The 16,350-nt window shown below is 51.9% G+C and overlaps 2 protein-coding genes across 2 annotated transcripts; one reads left to right on the forward strand and one right to left on the reverse strand.

Moving 5' to 3' along the window:
• Window positions 1-423: 423 nt before the first annotated feature.
• On the forward strand, window positions 424-3,206 carry SDC4 (syndecan 4; the record flags this gene model as incomplete). Its single annotated transcript, NM_001303160.1, is given in 4 exon segments — window positions 424-565; window positions 1,401-1,453; window positions 1,695-1,878; window positions 3,005-3,206. Coding segments are annotated over 4 exon segments (531 nt in total), but the record flags the coding sequence as incomplete, so codon positions are not given.
• A 6,058-nt stretch (window positions 3,207-9,264) lies between these two features.
• On the reverse strand, window positions 9,265-15,186 carry RBPJL (recombination signal binding protein for immunoglobulin kappa J region like). The gene is made up of 11 exons (XM_010722341.3): window positions 15,176-15,186; window positions 13,958-14,083; window positions 12,794-12,864; window positions 12,560-12,675; window positions 11,806-11,980; window positions 11,223-11,360; window positions 10,974-11,083; window positions 10,629-10,769; window positions 10,299-10,454; window positions 10,055-10,158; window positions 9,265-9,878 (listed from the first exon to the last, which is right to left on the reverse strand). Exons 1-11 carry the CDS (start codon window positions 15,184-15,186, stop codon window positions 9,605-9,607), a joined length of 1,422 nt encoding a protein of 473 aa, XP_010720643.1. The 3' UTR covers window positions 9,265-9,604.
• Between the last annotated feature and the right edge of the window lie 1,164 nt (window positions 15,187-16,350).

Genomic DNA, 16,350 nt, shown 5'->3' on the forward strand with positions numbered 1-16,350 from the left:
GGGGGGGGGGAAGAAAAAACAACAACAAAACACGCTGACTTATGGGTGCCAGGCTTTTTCTCTGAGAACAGGAAGTTCTTCCAAATCCCCTTACGACAAACTGAAGGCACTGTTTTTTTTTTTGCTACAAACTCCTGACCAAGATCCTGTTGTGCTGTTTCCATCCCATGGTTGTTCAGTGAACCTCCTGAATCTGCAGCCCTCAGGAAATTCCCCTCTATGACTTCTCACTTCTGTTCTGAGAAATTCTAGGGGAATTCAGCTGCTTCCAGTGAAGACAATGTCTTGTTGGAGAGGAAGTTCAGCATTTAATGTTCTTGTGATGGAAGCAATGTGCTCAGCACAGGTCCTGAACCTCTGTTCTTTTGTGAAACCCTTCCCAGTTGTCTGAAACTTAACTCTCATCCCCCCCCTTGTCCCCAGGTGAGAGAAACAGAGACCATGGATGCCCAATGGCTTAACTACCCTGGCTCTGGAGACCTGCCAGATGACGAAGACATTGGTGAATTCACACCTCACTTAACTTCTGATAAGTTTGATATAGATGACGTATCTGGCTCTGGAGGTGAGTGGGGAAGTATGTAACCTGTGCCAGCAGCTGCAGAATGACCAAGTGAGGGTACAAACCTGGGCTCCAGAAGGAACTGTGGTGTGCCAGGCGAAGATGAGAAAGCCCTGTGGGTTGGAGGAAAGCAGTGAAAGTGGTTGAATCACTTGGGGAGGACAGATGGAGTCCAAACAAATGTTGGAGGCTGAGGCTTCTTCCTTAGAACTGTGAAGAACTTGTGAGAGACTTAACAAATAAATAGAATTCTAATCTTGAGGCAGTATTAAAAGGCTTAAAGCTTACCTTGTTTAGCCTCAGCTGAGACAGTAAAGGACTAACTGGTGTGCAAGTGAACCCTGTGACATGCAAAGCTCCCTGCCCAAACCAGTTTCAGCAGCTCCTTGTCCCCTTTATGTGAGCATTTGTTCTCTGAATGGAAAAGAACAAGTCCTGAAATTGGTACTTGACATGTTTGGGCAGATCTGGTGACTAGAGGTTTAGCAAGCTATCCTCTAGGGGTGGGTGGTGAGAGCTTTGCCCTCCCTTGGCATTAGCTTAGCAAGCTGTGGCAGACCTGCTCTGCAGAGCAACTCCAGATAATCTGCAGCAGGGTCCCATGCATACAGCTAAAGATCCCTGGTGTGCATGAGGTGTTGCTCTTGGGGTTGCATCTTTTGATCTTTTTTGTGCAGTCAAAACTTTCAAGTGATGGATGCTCCAGCAGATCAGAGGGAACTGTATTCAGGAGAGAACTAGAGTCTAGTTAGACTGCAGTTGCTGGAAGTGTTGGAATTATGGAGAAACAATTTGTAATGTGAGGAAAACTTAGTGTGCTCTTCTTCCCTTCCTGCAGACTACTCGGATTCTGATGATGCCATGTACCTGACCACTGTGGATACTCCTGCGGTAGGTGTTACCTTTGCATTTTTTTATTTTTTTTTAAGCCACTCTGGTCTGTTTCTGAAGCTTTCTGAATCCCCTTCCCCCTGCAAGATGAGGCATGGAGACAAATCTACCTGCATGAGCCAGAACAGCACACTTATAAAGCACTGAGCAAACTTTCCTTTCCTTGCACGCCCTCCTACTTTCAGCTGCAGGTAGGCTGGGTGCTGCTTACCGACGGGTGTGGTCTGTCTGTTCTCTGCAGATATCTGACAACTTTATCCCTGGAGATACAGAGAGAAAGATAGAGGGTGAGAAGAAAAACACCATGCTGGACAATGAAATCATTCCAGACAAAGCTTCACCTGTTGAAGAGAACCTGTCCAACAAGATCTCCATGGCAAGCACAGCCAACAGCAGCATCTTTGAAAGAACAGAAGTTCTTACAGGTAATAATTCACATTGTTCTTAAACTCTGGCGATAAATTATTCGTATTGTAAGTCAAAATGGCTTGTATTGTTCTCTGGGGAGCAGTTCCCTTCTGACAAGGCAAGTGAGATTCATTACTACTGTGACTACCTGTAAACAGCAACTTCTGCCTTCTAGTCCTTGAATGGCAGAAGAGCCTATTGCTTGCCTTGCTGGGTAAACAGCTTATTTGTGAGCTTGTCACCTGACTGTTGGCTTAAACAAGTGTCACAAGTCATGTGACAGCTGCCGTGCACCTGCCAGCCTCAGCCAGAGGCATATCTACCCATAAATCAACATGTCATAAACTTCTAAAGCAAACACTGGCGTTGTCCTTCTAACCTCTGCCCAAGGCTTGCCTTTTCTGAGCCCTGCCAGGGATGTAACAGCTCCTGTAAGGTGTCTGAGCACCTCGCCAGCTGTTACAAATCCAAGTTGCTCTGTCTGCAGCAAAACCAAGCAGCATGTGGGACAGATCTGTCTCAAGGCAAGCCTCCTCCTACGCTTAGCATGATGCTCTGAGCGCTGGTCTTGGCCGGTCAGGCTGATACGCAGCCATCCTTCTGCCTGGAAGACTGGGATTGCCAGGCCACCCAACATCAGAGCTGGCTCACTGCAGTGCGAAGGTGTCGCAGCAAAAGATAAACTTGATTGGAGGAGAGGGGAGAATCTTACTGGGAGGTGGTGGGGAGTGTTGCACTATATTTGATGTATGGAGTCTCCAGACTGTGCTCACACAACCAGTTTACAACTCATTCAAATGAAAGCTGTGCCACCTTCCTGGCGTCGATGCTGTCAGTGAGTTGGCGTATGGCTCTCTCTTTGTCTCCGAGCATGGAGGTTGTCTTATCAGAAGTCCTTTTTAGCCCTTAACTGGAAGAGTAGTATGGAATGTGATAGGCTTATGGTTGGAGGAAAACCAGTTTCTGGCTCTTTTTCCAAGAACATCTGTTGCAGAAAATGTCAGTACCTACAGCGATAGGCATGTGGGAAAGCTGCCTCTGGAGGCAGTTCTGGGGATTGGTGCTGTTGACATATCTTGAGATCTAGGAACTTGGAGTTGCCTCAGAGTTCAGTCTGAATTCCGTCTTTCCTTTCCCCCGCAGCTCTCATTGCAGGAGGAGCAGTTGGCCTGCTGTTTGCTGTCTTCCTGATCCTCCTCTTAGTCTATCGCATGAAGAAAAAGGATGAAGGCAGCTACGACCTTGGGAAGAAACCAATCTACAAGAAAGCCCCTACAAATGAGTTCTACGCTTAAAGCTCAGCGGTGCTCTGTGCCCCTTGAGGGACAAATGGACTGTATGGAAACACTGTGCCCTCCAATGAGACGTGCTGAACAAACGCTCTTTTTGGATTGAATTTCAAAGTGACTTTGAAGGGGGGGGACCAAACTTTCTACATAATCCATCCCGCTCAGCTAACAAGGGCCCAATGAAATACAAAGAGTCTTGGGGGGGAAAAGCCTCAGTGTATTTTTTTTTTTCCCTAAAGCTAGTGTAAAAACAATAAAAATGCCAAACTTTCTGCTTGTTTTTATAGAGGGTATATAAACACCAAACAGACTGTATGGAAGCAAACACCATGTGTTTGCAGCCAGAGTGCTGTGCTCAGATTGGCTGCTTCTGTAGAAGAAGGCTTTTTTTTTTTTATAAACCTTGCTAATAGACATCTTGCAGCAGGCTGTTGATGTGAAGCGTTTTTGTGAAGAACTATTTATGAATCTCTTACACTACCGATCACGTTGCCTTGCTGGGGAGTAGAGGGTCCACAGGGATCCAAATCCCCCAGTGCCATAAAGGGCTGATGGGAATGTCTTCCCCTGAGACTTCTGTCTTCCTGTCTGCCCCAGGCAGGGGTCATTAGTCTGTGCAATCAGGACAGCCCCTTTCTCTTGGCTGTGTGACACCCTTTCCTTGCCTTTGCTTTTTTTTTTTTTTTTTTAGGATTGCCTGTAGGATTTTTATAACAAAATTTTAAAGAGGATAGCTTAACGTTTATATAAAGTTTTGTAGAAATTGTTTTGAAATAAAAAAAAAAAGTCTACTTTTTTAATTTCCTCAGATTTATTTTTTCAATCCCTTTGTGTTTCCTTTGGGCATATCTCTGGAGATGTTCATATTGATGTTCAGAACTGCAGCAGTTAGCTACAGTGTGGTCACAGGTTTCTTCTATAGCAGCTACTGTAGAGGGTAAAGATATTTATGGTTTTTCTGTAATGTAGGTTCTGATTTTTTTTATTATTTTTTTTAAATAGAATTATTTATAGTTTCTGGAATGGCTGCTCTTTGCATCTGGTGACTTTTATCCTTCTTATGTAAAATGCTAATATAATGAGTCTCTGTGGAAACTATTTAAGCTTTATTCTGTGAATTTTAATTATAAATTCAAGGCAATAACTTTTAGAATTAATCTGTATGCAAAATTGGATTCATTATATGATTGAAGTAGGGGAAAGATTAGTATTTCTAGCCTGTAATATATTATAATCAGTCCTATAGAGCTCTATTATATTTTTACAGAGAAATATACAACTAAGTGTGAAGGCTGGAGGGAACCCTTCAGCAGCCTCGCTGTCTGTGAGGCTTGGTCTGTTTTGTACTGCTGTTTGGCCAGCATCTTGCCTGGAGTGCAGGTGGGCATTGGGTCTGCCTGGGTGGCAGCTCCCAGCTGTGGCTCTTGCACTGCATACCCTGTATGTAGCTCCTACCTCTCAGACCCATTCCCAGTGCTCCAAGAGCAGAGGGTGCAGTGCACGTCCTGTGTCTGTGCTTTGCAGTGGTGGTGCAGGATTGTAGCTGTTTGGTGCAGTTCGAAGCCCGACCTGGGCAGGCAGCATGAAGCTGATGTAACCTAAACAGCTCCTCAAGCCTCCTGAGCAGGACTTTGGGGCTTGTGGCCAGATGTTTAGAGGCAACAGCACAAAGAAATGGGGCTTTAGCTGGTGGCGGCTGCTCCTTGATGCTGCATTGGAGCAGCAGGCAGGAATGTGTTGATATGAGTTTGGGAGGGCTTTCCCAAGGGTCCTCCTCCAGCACGTGTTTTTGGAAGTTGCAGGCTCTGGGGTGCTCTAAAAACTATGCAGAGTTGGATGTAGGGTAGGAAGGAGAGGGAGGATTCACTGCCTATGGACAGCGCTGCCAGGAAGGCAAAGGCAGAAACAGTGTCTGCTTCTCTGGATATTTCAATTCTCTCGTGTAACTGCTCTTGGGGATTTTCCACTGTTACTGACTTCTATTTTTTTTTTTTCTCCACAAATAAACTGGTACTTTCTAAAATTGGCTTCTTGGACTGTTTCTGATCTGGGATTACTTTTGGGAACTGGATAACAGAGCCTGTGTGTGTAACTCCTTGGTTTACCAAAGGGAGAGGCGTGCTGGGAGTGGTGTGGCAGTGCCCTGCAGCTCAGAGGGGCTTTGTCACTGTCCCCATTCCTGCTGCCCTGTGAGCTGCCCCTGTAGGAGAACAGGGCTGGGCTTCTGGAGCAACCTGGTGCTGAGTCCTTCAGTCAAACAGTGTGGATCTAGCGTGGCCTCCAGGTGGGAGCATGTGTCCTCTGTGCCACCTCACCCCAGAGCAGCTCTTTGGTAAGCCCTGGAGGAGTTTGTGGCTTCTCCAGCCCCTCTGCCCTGGCATTTTGGTGCTCCTGAAGGATGGGGTTGGCTCTGCTTGCTGGGATGAGTGTTGAGTCTCCAAAGAAGTGCAGTGTTTAAATAGATTTTCTCAAGGACAATAATCCAATTGCTCTCTCCCTGCTAGGGATTCCTGCTCTGGGCAGCTGGGAGCAGTCTGTGTGCTCCCCTAGGGCTGCAGATGCACACCGGCTCTGTGCTGCTGCTTCCTGCTCTGTGTCCAGGACTTCAGGTGTTACTGGGCTGGGCTGACCTCTGCTCCTGGGAGCTGCTGTTTGTCCGGACCTGGTGATGTATGCCTGCATCCTCTGTGTTCTCGTGCCTCCAACAGCTGGGATGGGCTCTTGGCCTTGCTCCTCAGGACAGCATTTGTCTGTCTCTTCCTTTCCCTAGGGCTTCATTTCAGTTGCAGGAATCCCTTGTGCTCTGTTTGTACAGTGCTCTGGATGGGCTCTGCAGGTCACAGGGTGCAGCACCCACAGGCTCTGCTCCTTGCTGCCTACTGCCCTTTAGTGATGCTTTGCAGAACCCACCCCCCCCTCCCGGCTGTCATTCGGTCGCGTTTCCTCCTGGTGCAGCTCTGCTCTTACACCAGAACCCCCGCTGAAGTTAAAGCTGAGCACTGCCGCCCTCTGCTGCGGGATGGGGCACTTTGGGGTGGGCTCCTCCGGGATGCTCTTAGCCGGGTGACCCCATTTACCCCCCCCCCCGGGGGCTCTGCCAGGCCCCGCTCCGCTGTGTGGCTGCTGCCCCCTCCTGGCACCGTGCGCACCCGCAGGGTTTTCTTTTTTTATTATTTTTTCCTCTCTCTTTTTCTCTTTACCTTCTTTTTCTATTTTCTTATTTTTTCCCTTTTTTTACTTTTTCCTTATTCCACCCTTCCCTTCCCCTTCCCCCATCCTCCTTTTCCTTTTCTTTTTTTTGGGGGGGGGGCATTGTATTGCAAGAAAATCAGTCTAACTAAAGCTTTGAGCCCCCAGCAGGTAACAGCTTCAGGCCTGGATTTGCAGAGAACTCTCATATCGTCATTATGGCTGAGTACTTATCAGCCAGTTCACTCAGAGTGCATGGTGGGAAGGGCTCAGAAAAGGGATAAACATTAGCAAAGTGTCAGCTATGATATGCTGAAGCTCATGGCAGGGCTACAGGTATGCTCTGAAAGATGCCCAGGACCTGCAAAGAAGCATTGTTCCTCTGCAAAAGGCACCAAAAAGGCAGTGGGGTACAGGTGTTGCTTCCACCACATCATCCTGACCTTGCTGTGCTGAGCATCACTGAGCAGCTTTGAGGTCAGACCAGGGCCACAGGAACCAGAAGGGGCAGGTAGATATTTTAGCAGAGAATCCCTATGGCTTGGGAAATGTGTAGGTGGGAAAAGATGCATTTGTCCTGGGAACAGTGTCAGTTTAATAATGTGGAGTCAATACGGGAGAGGACAGTTGGGTGCATGCTGTGCATTCAGCACTGTGTGGCTGTGGGGAGGTGATGCAGTTGGGTCTCCAGGGCTACCATGACCAGCAGTGCTGCCAGCCTGGTTGCCGGTTCATCTTCCAAATCCATCTGTTTCAAAGGTGCACCAAAGCCTCACTCCTCCCCTTGAGCTTTCACCTAGGGCTGTGAGGTCTGGGTCTCTATCCAGCAGCCTTGGGCAGAGGTGCAGCCTCAGTACAAAGCCAGAGCGGAGACAGCACAAGGGCTGGGAGTGCCAGAGGTCTCTGTACCCCACAGGCTTCTGCTGGTCCCTGGGAATGGAGTGTTCCTGGTGCAGGAGCACTGCTCACCCCCCAGTACAGCCCTCTGCTCTGCACCATCCCCCCCCAGGAGGAAGTTTCAGGGCATTTGGCCCAATATTGACATTGCAGAGGGGAAAGGACTGGTTTCTAATCACCGCCTGATAATTTGGAGGAAAAGCAGGGAAGCAGGGGGCCGAGGTGGGCCAGCAGCCCCACAGAACATGGAGTGAACAATGGGGCCAGTGTTGGGCTGAGCACCACAGCTCCCTGCAGCAACGCCCAGCAAGGAGTTTTCAGCACGTTCCTATTCCCTGCTCAGGTATAATTACACCGGGGAACAAAGAGCCCTTCACAGCTGCCTGCTCCCCCCCAGTACAGCCCTGGGGCTCCCTGCACACACACCTCTGTGCCAGTGGGATGTGGGGGGACAGGGGATCGTGGTGGCAGTGGTGAGACAAACCCTATCTGGTTCTTTTGGGGTCTGTCTATCCTCACTGCAGAAAGCAGGGAGCAAATCTCTCCCTGCCCCAGTACCAAGCCTGCTTTTTTGGGGTTGCAGCATTGCTGTAAGCTGGAGATTGTTTATTAAAGCCTCTTTCCTTATGCCCTGTTCACAGCACTGGAAATGCTGTGTTGGGACAGGCAGTGACGCTGTGGTGGGGCAGGCAGAGTCTGGCTTAGAAACCTTTGGCCGAAGCTCAGCTCCCAGGGCCAGGTACCTCTCTGGGATCACATTTGCATTCAACTGTGTTCAAACATCAAAGCAGTGAAAATTATTAGTATTATTTGACACGCAGCCCATGCTGACATCTCTGCTCCCAGCCATCCTCACCATGCCGAACCTCCCTGTGTGGGGGGAGCTGGGCACAGCCCTGCAGGTTTGTAGCCCTCTTGCTGCTGCTTCTCCTCCAGCACCCCCTGCAGAGCCCAGCTCCCATCCCGATCCCCCCGGCCAGTTGGGCTGGGCCCTCGGACAGCCCTGACACAGAGCTGGTGGGCACCAATGGGGGGTTCAGTCCTTCCCTGCACTGCAGGCAGCCCAAGGAGTTTTTTCAAACTTTGCCTGTTTTACAGCAAAACAAACAACCCAAATCCCAAGTTTCCACACGCTCTGTCTGCACGGGCAGGGCTGAGAGCTCAGAGCTGCAGACACAGGAGCGCAGTGGGCTCTGGACGGCCCGTTTTGCAGTGCCTCAGCATCCCTCAGCTCTGCTTCTCTTACCCTTGGCGTAGCTCTGCCTCCCGCCACCCTGCTGGGTTATTTGTGGCTCTGTCAGTAAAGGATAAGTCAGCAGAGGTTTTCTGGGCCCTATCCGTAGCTCTGGGGCCAGCGCTGCCCCTGGGGGGATGCTGTCGGCACGGTGCGCACCAGCCCGGCTGCGGCTCGCTAGGTGGCGGCAGCTGCTCTCCTCCCGGAGGGCGGAGAGTGACAAGCTGTGATTTTCTTCTCGATGTTTTGAAGGGGCTCTCAGCTCTGCCTCCCTCGTGCGGTGCCGGGAACGGTGCTGCGCTTTCCCAGCGCCCTCAGGCTTTGCCATCATCCGGAGATGCTCAGTTCTTCCTCAGCAGCTCCAACAAAGCGTGTGCCATAAAAGTAACAACGTGAGCTCGTTCGAAGCCCTTCAAGTCGACAAGAACCGCTCCTCCTGCCCTTCGAGACCCGGCTGCTGCTGAACGAGGCAGGGGGCACTTTCCATTCATCAAACAGGAGTGGTGCACAGGAAGGGGAAGGGCTGTGGCTGCAGCTCCTACACAGCGGGTGGGGACTGAGCCCTCGACCCAAGCCTAACCATCGAGCTCCCCGTGCAGATGAAGAAAATGCTCTGGGGGGTGAAGAGGGATCCTCAGTTTGGGCACTTTGTCTCAGCAGAGACATGACTGCTGGGAAGAGTTTTCCTTTCTTCCCCACCCTCCCCCCCTTTGAAATAATGCCATTTGGGTTTCTAAGTGGGAAAAGAAATCAATAATAATCTAGTGCTGATATTCAGCTGCTGGATGATTCGGTGCAGAAGCAGAGCAGAGATTCCTCCTATAGATTAATAACACTTAAGGTCCCATTCATCATTCCTGTCCCTGATGGCCTTTGGGTATACGGACAAGGGGCACATTGGGGAGATGGGATGCTCTGTGCCAGCACAGGAGATAAAACCCGAGGGCCAGTAAAACAGCATTGAATTGGTAAAGAATCCATGCAGTGTGATTTATTGGTGCCCATATGTGAGATTCTGCTGTTACAAGAGACAGCAGGTCACGACGAAGCAGGTGTACAGGGGACTCTTGAGCATGGCACAGGGACACTGCTGTCCCCAGGGCTGCTGGCAATGAATGCTGCCCACCCAGCTCACTAGCTCTGCATGAAGAGGTGGAAGTTGGTCCTGGTGAACTCCTGGTGGATGCTGTTGAGCAGTGTGTCTGAGTCCTGTGGGACATCAGTAGGGGCCTGCTGCCCTGGAAGGAAGCTCTGCTCCGGGGTGTAGGTGAAGGTGAAGGAGCTGGAGTAAATGAGGCCATCATCCCTGACCAGCAGGAGTGGGACAGTGATGGGATACCTCAGCCACCTCCAGTCGCTGCCAAAGGCAGAGATGTCAGGGACGACACACATCAGGGATTTGGGACTCCTGAGAGCAGGACAGTAAAACAAGAGTTCACCTGAAAGGGTCGTGGTGGCGGAGATGGGGCCAAGGAGCACCCTCCCCTCTTGTCTCATGGTTCTGTTCCTCCCTGCCCACTTGTCACCAGTCCCCAAGGTCCCCAGGCCATGTCCAAACCCGGAGCCGCTCCTCTGTCCCCTCACCTGTACATCGTCTCTGCTTCCACGTCCCCGAACCAGACCTTGAGGTGAGCATGGAAATGCTCTCCCTGCACCTCCAGCATGGCCACATCCCCTCCGCCACTGAGCTGCATGGGGCAGAGCCACGGTGGGCACAGGGCTCTGCCTCTCCTCCATGTGTCTCAAACCAGAAGCCGAGCAGAGGTGCCAGGGCTCAGCAATGGAGCAGGTGAGCCCACATCCATCACGCACCCAGAACCATGCCTACCTGCAGCGCTGTGATGAGTGGCACAGGGCTGACAGGCTCACGAGCACAGGCCAGGCTCTCACTGAAGCTGTACTCCACCGTCTCAGTGCCAATGATGGTCCAACAGGAGCCGTCATTCAGCAGCTCCCGGTTGGCTTCCTTTGGACATGGCGATGCCTGCAGAGAACATCACAGCTCTGAACACATCATGGTGGGGACAGTGGGCAACCAGTGCCATGACACCTGGTATTTGGTCCCAGTGGAGATCTTTGCAAAAACTTTGGCTAGGAGCAAAGCAGAGGAGCTCAGAGAGAGGATGCGGAGCACCCAGGGGTGTTCGGCCCCCTGTACCTGGAACTGGATGACTTTCTCTGTGGACAGACACAGGTACATGCGGTCGCTGCCCTGGAACTGGAAGGCACACTTGTGGAGCTGGGAGATGGGCTCGTCCACATCCAGCATAGCATACTGCTTGCTCACCTTCCGAATGATCTGCAAGGCAGATGGTCAGCACGGGGCTGGGGAGTGCTCTGTCCCCACCTGTGTCCCCAAGCATACAGAGCACTGTGTGCCCTTGCAAAGGAGGAGAAAGCGAAGGGACAATGCCCGCATTGCTCTCTGTGAGCCCCTAAGCTCAGGGGAACAGCAGAGGAGCAGGAATGCCCATTGCTCATTCCCATGGGGATGGAGCCTTACCAGGGGTGGCAGAGTGATGCCGGTGGCCGTGCAGATGAGCTGGACCACAGAGCCATAGCGGATGTATCCCTCCCGCAGGGGGAACTCACTTTGGGTGCAGCGCTCATCAGCTTTGCAGGAAGGAGAGAGGCAGAGTCACCATCACAAGCAGAGACCTCCAGCTAACTCCCAGTTCTTCAGCCCCTGGGAACCAGCATAGGCTGGGTAAGCCTAGGCTGGAGGGAGGCAGCCCTGGGGACAGCTTCTTACCCAGGTGGAGAGTGAAGGCTGCCCACTGCCTGGCACTGGCGATGAAGGCTCCTCCCTCCACCGACAGGTAGCGGGTGCTGACGGTCTGTGAGCGCAGGCGGTTGAAGAGGGACACTTTGGAGCCTGAGGAAATGCACACTGTAGGGGAAGGTGGCTGGGTTAGTGTTGGAACCACAACCCTGCTGCTCTCTGCAGCTGGACAGGACAAGTCCTGGGTCCTGGTGTGACCAGCACTGCACGAACCAACATTTCCTAGCTGCCATTCTCTTTATGGCATCAGTACATTATACACTGCAATAGGTCAACCCTTTGGAAGCAGACATCACCTCTGCCCAAGTGCATCTTTTGAGATTCAAACCCATGGACTTTGAATTTGCCCTGACCGCTTTGGAGCCAAGCCGTGAGCACTCAGTGTCCTAACTCATTTCATCCCACTGCACTCCAGTCCATCTCATCTCACTCTGCTCCATGCCACGTCACGCCATGCCATTCTATGCCACCCCCCCTCATCCCATCCCACCCCAACCAACCCCACCCAGCCCCACGCCTGCTTTCTCCCTGGCAGAGCCAACTCCATACGCACGGTCCGTGTTCTTCAGTGACTGCTTCTTCTGCGAGGGCTTAGAGATGACCTTGATCAGCTTGCTGTGAAAGGTGCCAATCTCTTGCCCGTTGCTGAAGAAGAGCTTCAGGACCAGGCGGAAATGCTTGCGCTTATCCGCATCTGAGATGTACAGAGCCTTGGCACAGCCAAACCCCTGCAGAGGGCAGAAGGAGCGGTTGCTGGATGTAGGCTGGGGGCAGCAGGCACAGATATGGTCCCTCCAGCCTTCCTCACCGCCAGCCCGGGCACAGCGTGCTGACAGGACATAATGGTGCCCTTTGAAAGAGCCCTGGGTTCATTTACAGGGGGAAATGACCAGAGATGTTATTACAGGTGCAACGAAGAGCTGGGGATCAGCAGTGGCTTTATTTACACTGGGGGCAGAGAATTCCTCATGGAAATTCATGTTTATGTGTGATTTATCCCACATCACTTGAGGGATTGCCCCAGGTTTGGGTTTCCAAACCCAGGCTGGATGGCTGATAGGCCACGCTCTAGCAACAGCTCCAGCACTGCAAACAAAGGCCCTTTTTGTAATATTTCTGGCCCAGCTCAGACCTTGTGCTCTTTGGGGACCCCAGACAACACTTTTCTTCTTGTCCCTATCAAAAGATGCTAGATCTCATCTCAAGCTCTTGAACTTTAGAAGGGCTGGGATTTCTGCATGCAATATGTGTGGGAATGGTGCTGGGGGGCTGTGCTGCAAGAGGGGAGCAGGCTGCAAGCACTGTACCTTTGCATCCGGCTGCTCCTCAAAGCTGAGCTTCTGTGTCTCCATCAGGCTGCTGCCCATGGTGTCCAGCCCCATGTAGCCCCACACACGGAGCCCTGCCTCTCCCACGTCCCTGGCTGGGACAAATGGAAGGGAAGGGGAGGGCAAGGGGAGGGCAAGGGGAAGGCAAGGGGAAGGCAAGGGGAAGGCAAGGGGAAGGCAAGGGGAAGGCAAGGGTTGCCCCCCAGTGTGTACCTGTTAGCTGTTCTTGCTTTAACTTCCATCCTGGCCCGCCCAGGTAAACACAAGGTGGGGGGCAAAAAAACCTGCAGAGAGTAGAAGGTGCTGTTATTGCACCTAGAGAAGGTCTCCTTGGCAGAGATAGGTGCCTCAAAGCAACCCCAGAGCTGGCTTAGTGCTGCTGTCCCACCTCTGGGTGCTGCTGGTGGGCACAGGGCAGGGACTGAGCAGCAGGAGGGGGTGGGGGTCCCACAACCCCCCAGCCCAACCCTACAGAGGCTGAGCTCTGTGCTCTGCCCGCCTGGAATGTGGAGTTTCAGCAGCTCAGGAACAGAGTTTGCATTCACAGCCAGATTTGGAGACCAACGCAAATAAATCTATACCCAGCGTTTTGGAAACCTATTTTCCTGTGTTTTATTTGGGTTTCCACTGTCATTGCACTCGTGTGAATGGTGCAAATTCATTCTCTATTGATACTAGGTGAAATGCCAGCAGCACGGGGAGGTGATATTTTGGAGCCCTAAAGTGCTGGGGTCCTGGTTTGTTTAAACAGACCTTCCCCAGCTCTGGGCCACGAGGACATGAAGGAAACCAGACCAGCACCTTTCATCTTTAACCTGGGGGCAGCTCAGCCTTAAAGGTAGGGCTAATAAGAGGGGGATTATTTATATCACAAAGACTAAAGGAGGATTAATTATACTCCGTTGCCACAGCTGACGTCACTGCTCAGGAGTAGCAATTTTGGAGATTCAAGCCAGAACCTCAAGGCGTTCTTGCAATGTGGAGAGGATTTTCAAAAATAGCCTCTGGGAGACCATGGCCATTGATGGAAAAGTCCCAGCGTGACCTTAAAGCAGCAACCTCTCCTCTTTGCAATTTCATGCTCAGAGGGCAAGACCTGAATGGCTTCTCCCATTTTACCCACCTCCCTGACCTTGCTGGGGCGAAGAAGCCCAGGAGGAGCACCAGCTCCAGGTTCGTGTAGGTGGGGAGGCTGCGTCCCATCGTTCAGTCCCTGGGGGTGAAACAGTAGCTTTGGGTGCTAAAAGATCATGAATGGACGGCAAGGGGATACATTAAATCTATAATTCTACATCATTGCCACACCAGGTTTGATGAAAGGGCTTTCACAAGCTGAGCTCTGCATAGCTGCTTTGGGAAGGCGAAGACGTCTCCTACCTTTTCTCGTTGCCATATGACTTCTGGGCGACTTTGGCATGCAGTATGAGCACTGTCTGCTCTGCTGGCAGCTGCAGGTACCTCCGCACGCCATCCCGCAGCAGGTCAGCTTGGTATGGGTTGGACCTACAAGACAGAGGTTCTGCTGAGCACAGTGCACCCAGGGCTGCTCACTGCCTTCTGCAGGGCTGTGGGGTGAGCACAGCCTGGATTTGCTGCCCCACAGCCTCACACAGGGCAGGGAGATGCTGCTCCAGAGCCCTCAGGCTTTGCCTGTGGCTTCACCCACTAGCAGGGTATGGAACAGCCTCACACCAAGGTGAGGCAATGGCAGGGAGTGTTCGGCAGCATATTGGCCAAAAAATGTGAATTAAGACGTGTGCTGACAGCACAGTCAGAAGCAAATCCTGCTCTGCAGAGCTTCCTGCAGCAGCAGCTTGGGGCAGGGCCAGGCTTGTGTGGGTACCACCGCTCCCTCCCAGCCTGTGTAACGCAGAGGCACAGTGCTGGGTGACTGCACAGCACCTATTAGAGCCCCATCTGCACTAATTACCTTCCTTCTGCTTCAGGCTGGAAGGTGCATGCCAAGGGCAGGTAAAAAGACTGCAGTTTGACATCTAGCAGCAGGAAGAACTACCCAGCAACTTTTTTCTTCACTTTATCCTTTCTCTTCAGCCATTCCCTCCTGACTTATGGGGCTATGCTGCCTCAGTGATGCACTCCTGAGCAGTGCTCACCATTCTGACCATAGAGACGACCACCCAGCATCCATCATCTGGTTTACATTTACCCTCAGCAAGTCAAAGGGCCATTGCTAATGGGCATAGCTACCCACTCCGCTCCTTCTGGCACCTACAGCCTCTTACAGGGAATCATTCACTCCCTCTGACATTTATTATATTAAATTATTGAAATGCTTTGATTGTAGTGCAGTGTTAGTTCAGTGTCATGTTAGCAGCACTGCTTGCACTCAAAGCCTTCTTTTCAGAGCCTGAGCTCTCAGCCGGGAATCCAACGCACAAAGTTGGGTATTATGTGGAAGCGGAGCAGGGCACTCCTCAGCTCTGCAGGCCACGACCTCCCCTGGGCTGCTTTTTGTGAGCCTGCTCCTCGCCCTGCATAGCCTGGCCTTGCCCTCACTTTGGGTTTGGACGTACCGCAGGAATGGGTGCAGTTTCCTTGGTTCCACTGAGAACAAAAGCACCCGACCCAGAGTACCGGAGCACCATCCGACCAGCTCTTGTTTGGGTCTTCAAGTGGTGCCTATATAATAACTTTAACACCACCCTCAAGTGGGATTAACTCTGAATTCAAGATTGAGTTTTCTGTTCTCCCTGCCCAGGGGCTGCTGCATGCTCTGCTCAGAGCACAGCTGCCCTGCAGCTTGCCACAGAGTACTGTTGTACTTTCCTGTGCTTGGAGAAACCAAATATCCTCATAAAGCATATCCATTTTGGAGATCTGGGCTGTATTTTGTACAGAGCAGGGGAGAAAATGCCTGCTGGGCTCCTGGGTATGGGCTCAAGACGATGTTTATGCAAAAGGAAAAGCCATTAGAATTCACAGAAAGAGAAGCCTGCAGTTTCTGGCTTCCCTCATTTTTCAATACCTCCTTTAATCCAGAGCAGCCCAACCCGCAAGCCCTTGTATATGCACGGGTATTTATAAATCCTATATTTTCAGCGCTGCACACACAAGTGAAATTCAGCCTTTTCTGGGCTTGGGGGATTTATGGACCACGCCAGCAGCAAACAGCAGAGCAGGGTGGGTGAGCTCTATGGGGGACCGGAGCTCAGGAGGGGTGGTCCCCGCCTGCCCCACCACTGCCCCATTTGGTAACACAGCGTTGGCTCGGCTGCCAGAGAGCTCCGATAACGCGGGTGATACACTGAGGTTGCCCTATCTCTGGTTTCTGTTAGCACAAAAAGGGAGGGAAGTGCTGTTAAAGCACCAAAGCCCGGTGCTGTACGGCGCTAGAAGTGGCTCCCACCACCACTGTGTAACGTGAGTGCTGAGACGAGGGGCAGGGATGCTTTGTTCCCAGGTGCCTGAAGGTGATGCTCACCATTGCTACATCACTTGATGCTGCTGGGAGCAGGACCAGAGGCTCTGCAGTCCCAGCTAGAGAGCTCTCCAAACTCCCCACTCAATGGTGCTCAAAGAGAAGGAAGGACGCGGGGCGCTTGGGAGATTTTCTTGAAGCTGGTGGGAGACGCAAAGCAGAAAAAGGGAGAAAAATAAACCACCCAATCCAGAAAGCCTCTTCCTGTCGGCAATCACTTTCACGCAGCCCCACGCCCACCCACCCTTGGCGACGCGCTTCCACCTGTGCCCACGTTCCTCGGTGGAGGGGGGGTCCTTCAGCTCCTCCCGCACTGCGCCGGGCCGGGCCG

The sequence above is a fragment of the Meleagris gallopavo genome, chromosome 22, assembly GCF_000146605.3.
Source record: "Meleagris gallopavo isolate NT-WF06-2002-E0010 breed Aviagen turkey brand Nicholas breeding stock chromosome 22, Turkey_5.1, whole genome shotgun sequence".
Lineage (NCBI taxonomy): Eukaryota > Metazoa > Chordata > Aves > Galliformes > Phasianidae > Meleagris > Meleagris gallopavo.

What these genes read in the sequence shown, in the direction of transcription:
- RBPJL (XM_010722341.3), bottom strand. An exon ending in AGCCTTCACTCTCCACCTGG is followed by an intron (nt 11,084 to 11,222) that starts GTAAGAAGCTGT and finishes CTTCCTGCAAAG; the next exon opens with CTGATGAGCGCTGCACCCAA. An exon ending in GAAGCAGAGACGATGTACAG is followed by an intron (nt 9,879 to 10,054) that starts GTGAGGGGACAG and finishes TCCTGCTCTCAG; the next exon opens with GAGTCCCAAATCCCTGATGT.